This window comes from Nannospalax galili, unplaced genomic scaffold (assembly GCF_000622305.1).
Source record: "Nannospalax galili isolate Female #2095 unplaced genomic scaffold, S.galili_v1.0 scaffold1654, whole genome shotgun sequence".
NCBI lineage: Eukaryota > Metazoa > Chordata > Mammalia > Rodentia > Spalacidae > Nannospalax > Nannospalax galili.
The window spans coordinates 592,820-595,296 of record NW_008334135.1 but is presented as its reverse complement, the minus strand read 5'-3'; the positions used below and the strand labels follow the sequence as shown (position 1 = coordinate 595,296).

The 2,477-nt window shown below is 40.5% G+C and overlaps 1 protein-coding gene across 1 annotated transcript; it reads left to right on the top strand.

Moving 5' to 3' along the window:
* Nucleotides 1-37: 37 nt before the first annotated feature.
* LOC103730996 (olfactory receptor 502-like) lies at nt 38-988 on the top strand. The gene has a single exon (XM_008829300.1). The coding sequence runs from the start codon at nt 38-40 to the stop codon at nt 986-988; it is 951 nt and encodes a 316-aa protein (XP_008827522.1).
* The last annotated feature ends 1,489 nt before the right edge of the window (nt 989-2,477 follow it).

The following is a 2,477-nucleotide window of genomic DNA, read 5'->3' as shown; positions in this document are numbered from 1 at the left end:
CATAACAGCATTTTGAGGGATATGACTACATTGTCTGATGGCTTTCTTAGGGAATGGAAACCACACGGCCGTGACAGAATTCATTTTACTTGGCTTAACAGACAACCCAGACCTTCAACTCATTCTCTTCATCATCATCCTGTGCATCTACCTGGTGACCCTGTCTGGAAACCTCAGCACAATCCTGCTAATCAGAATCTCTCCTCAGCTCCATCACCCCATGTACTTTTTTCTGAGCCATTTGGCTTCTACTGACATAGGTATGTCATCTTCTGTCACACCCAATATGCTTGTCAACTTCCTAGTGGAGAGGAGTACCATCTCCTACCTTGGGTGTTTCATCCAGCTTGACTCAGCTGCTTTCTTTGGGATAGTTGAATGCTACCTTCTGGCTGTCATGGCTTATGATCGCTTTGTGGCAATCTGTAACCCACTGCTTTATTCAACCAAAATGTCCACACAAGTCTGTGTTCAACTGTTTATAGGATCTTACACATGTGCTTTTCTTAGTGCTTCCTCCTGTACCCTTTTCTTCTTTTCTTCTAACTTCTGTGGACCAAACAGAATCAATCATTTCTTCTGCGATTTTACCCCTTTAGTTGAACTCTCCTGTTCAGATGTCAGGATCCCCACAATTATTACTACATTTTATTGTGGGACTACAGTTGTGATCACATTGTTAGTCATAGGCACCTCCTACACCTACATCCTCATCACCATCCTGAAGATGCCCTCCACTGAGGGCCGCCGGAAGGCCTTCTCCACCTGCACCTCCCACCTCACTGCAGTCACATTGTACTATGGGACTACCACATTCATTTATGTGATGCCCAAGTCCAGTTACTCCACCGACCAGAATAAGGTGGTGTCTGTGTTCTACATGGTTTTGATCCCCATGTTGAACCCTCTCATCTACAGTCTGAAAAATAATGAGATTAAGGGAGCTCTGAAGAGGCAACTTGGTAAGAAAATATTTTCTGAGAGATGACTTTTGTAGGGTTTGATATAGTAATGGTATTCTTTAGACATTATTTAAAAGATTGTCTATGGTTGCAATATATATTTTGATATGTATTTACCAAAGATTGGAGCTTTTTACTCATTTTAATGGTGTATATTCTGAAACCAAGTCTCAATGTATAGGCTCATAGAGCATTATTTTTCAGTTAGAGCATTATATTTAACACATTTCATGTGAAATGGTGAATGGATATGTGTGTTTTGATTAGAAAATCCACAGAGTTCAGTAAACCAGCTAATGGCCATGGTCTAGGGAGGCCTCCTGGGAAGGGAGATAGTATTCAAGATACATATGGGGGAAGGTGAGAAATGGAGTATGAGAGGAGGGAGTACGGACAGGGATAACTAACATTAAAGTCTTCAGGAACAATTCATATGGAAACTTTCACTACAGAATCTCCTTAAATATGTACAAATATGTAATATAAACAGATTATAAAGGAATTACTCTATAACAGATGGGCACGTCCCTACAAGAAACCATAGGCATGCAAAGAAAAACCTCAATGCCTGGAACCAATTACCCTTTTGAAAATGTTGACCAAGAGTTCTATGGCCCCTCAAATAACACTGGATATCATCCCTGCCCTTCATTACTACAAGAACTTCATGGAAATAAGTTCCCGCTGAAGAAACTGCATATATGTATTATGGAACAAACTAGGATAAATCAAGCTAGTACTGACTTTAAATTTCCATCTCTACTAACTCACTTCATAGTGCTGGGAGGTGCTACACATCTACCAAAAATACAGGGGTGATCACTGACTTTGAACATGTGAGTATCTTGTGAGCTGCAGCATGAACTTTCCTAACAAAATATCTCCATAGGTGCAATGGTTTCACATATTTTACGTGTGGGACCAACTACTTTGTGATCAGATTTGAGGTCCATCCACTTCAAAGGATGGTGTCTGTATCTGATACTGTGATCAGAACTAGAAACCTGTGACTAGATAGGTCACTGGACACAGGAAAGAGCCTACTAATAATATTTTCTACATGGACATAGTATTAAACCACCTCCTAACAACTTATTGCTATGCCAATAGACTAATGAATTTTTCCACTCTTACCAGAGAAGCTTCCTCATGTAGCAAATGGTGATTAACCCGAGAGACACAACTGTCCAGTGTGCAGAGAATAAGAACCTGCATTGTGCTTATCCCTGAAATAGACTCCTATATCAAATGTCTTTCTCCCAGGGCTCAGGGATTTTTGTGAAATGGGGGCAGAAAGATTCCACAAACCATAAGTGATGGATGACCACAAGAAACAGAGTTATCCACACTGCTTGTTAGTTATTCTTATGAACTCACAGAACAGCATTCCACATAAGCTCAAGTCAGACAAACATCAACATAGAAGTGGAGAAGTTGAAGGGACACCTCAACCCTACTGAGAAAATATTGGGAACTGATAGATGCTAGGAGAGAAGAGTCAGTCTTCTTTAAGGG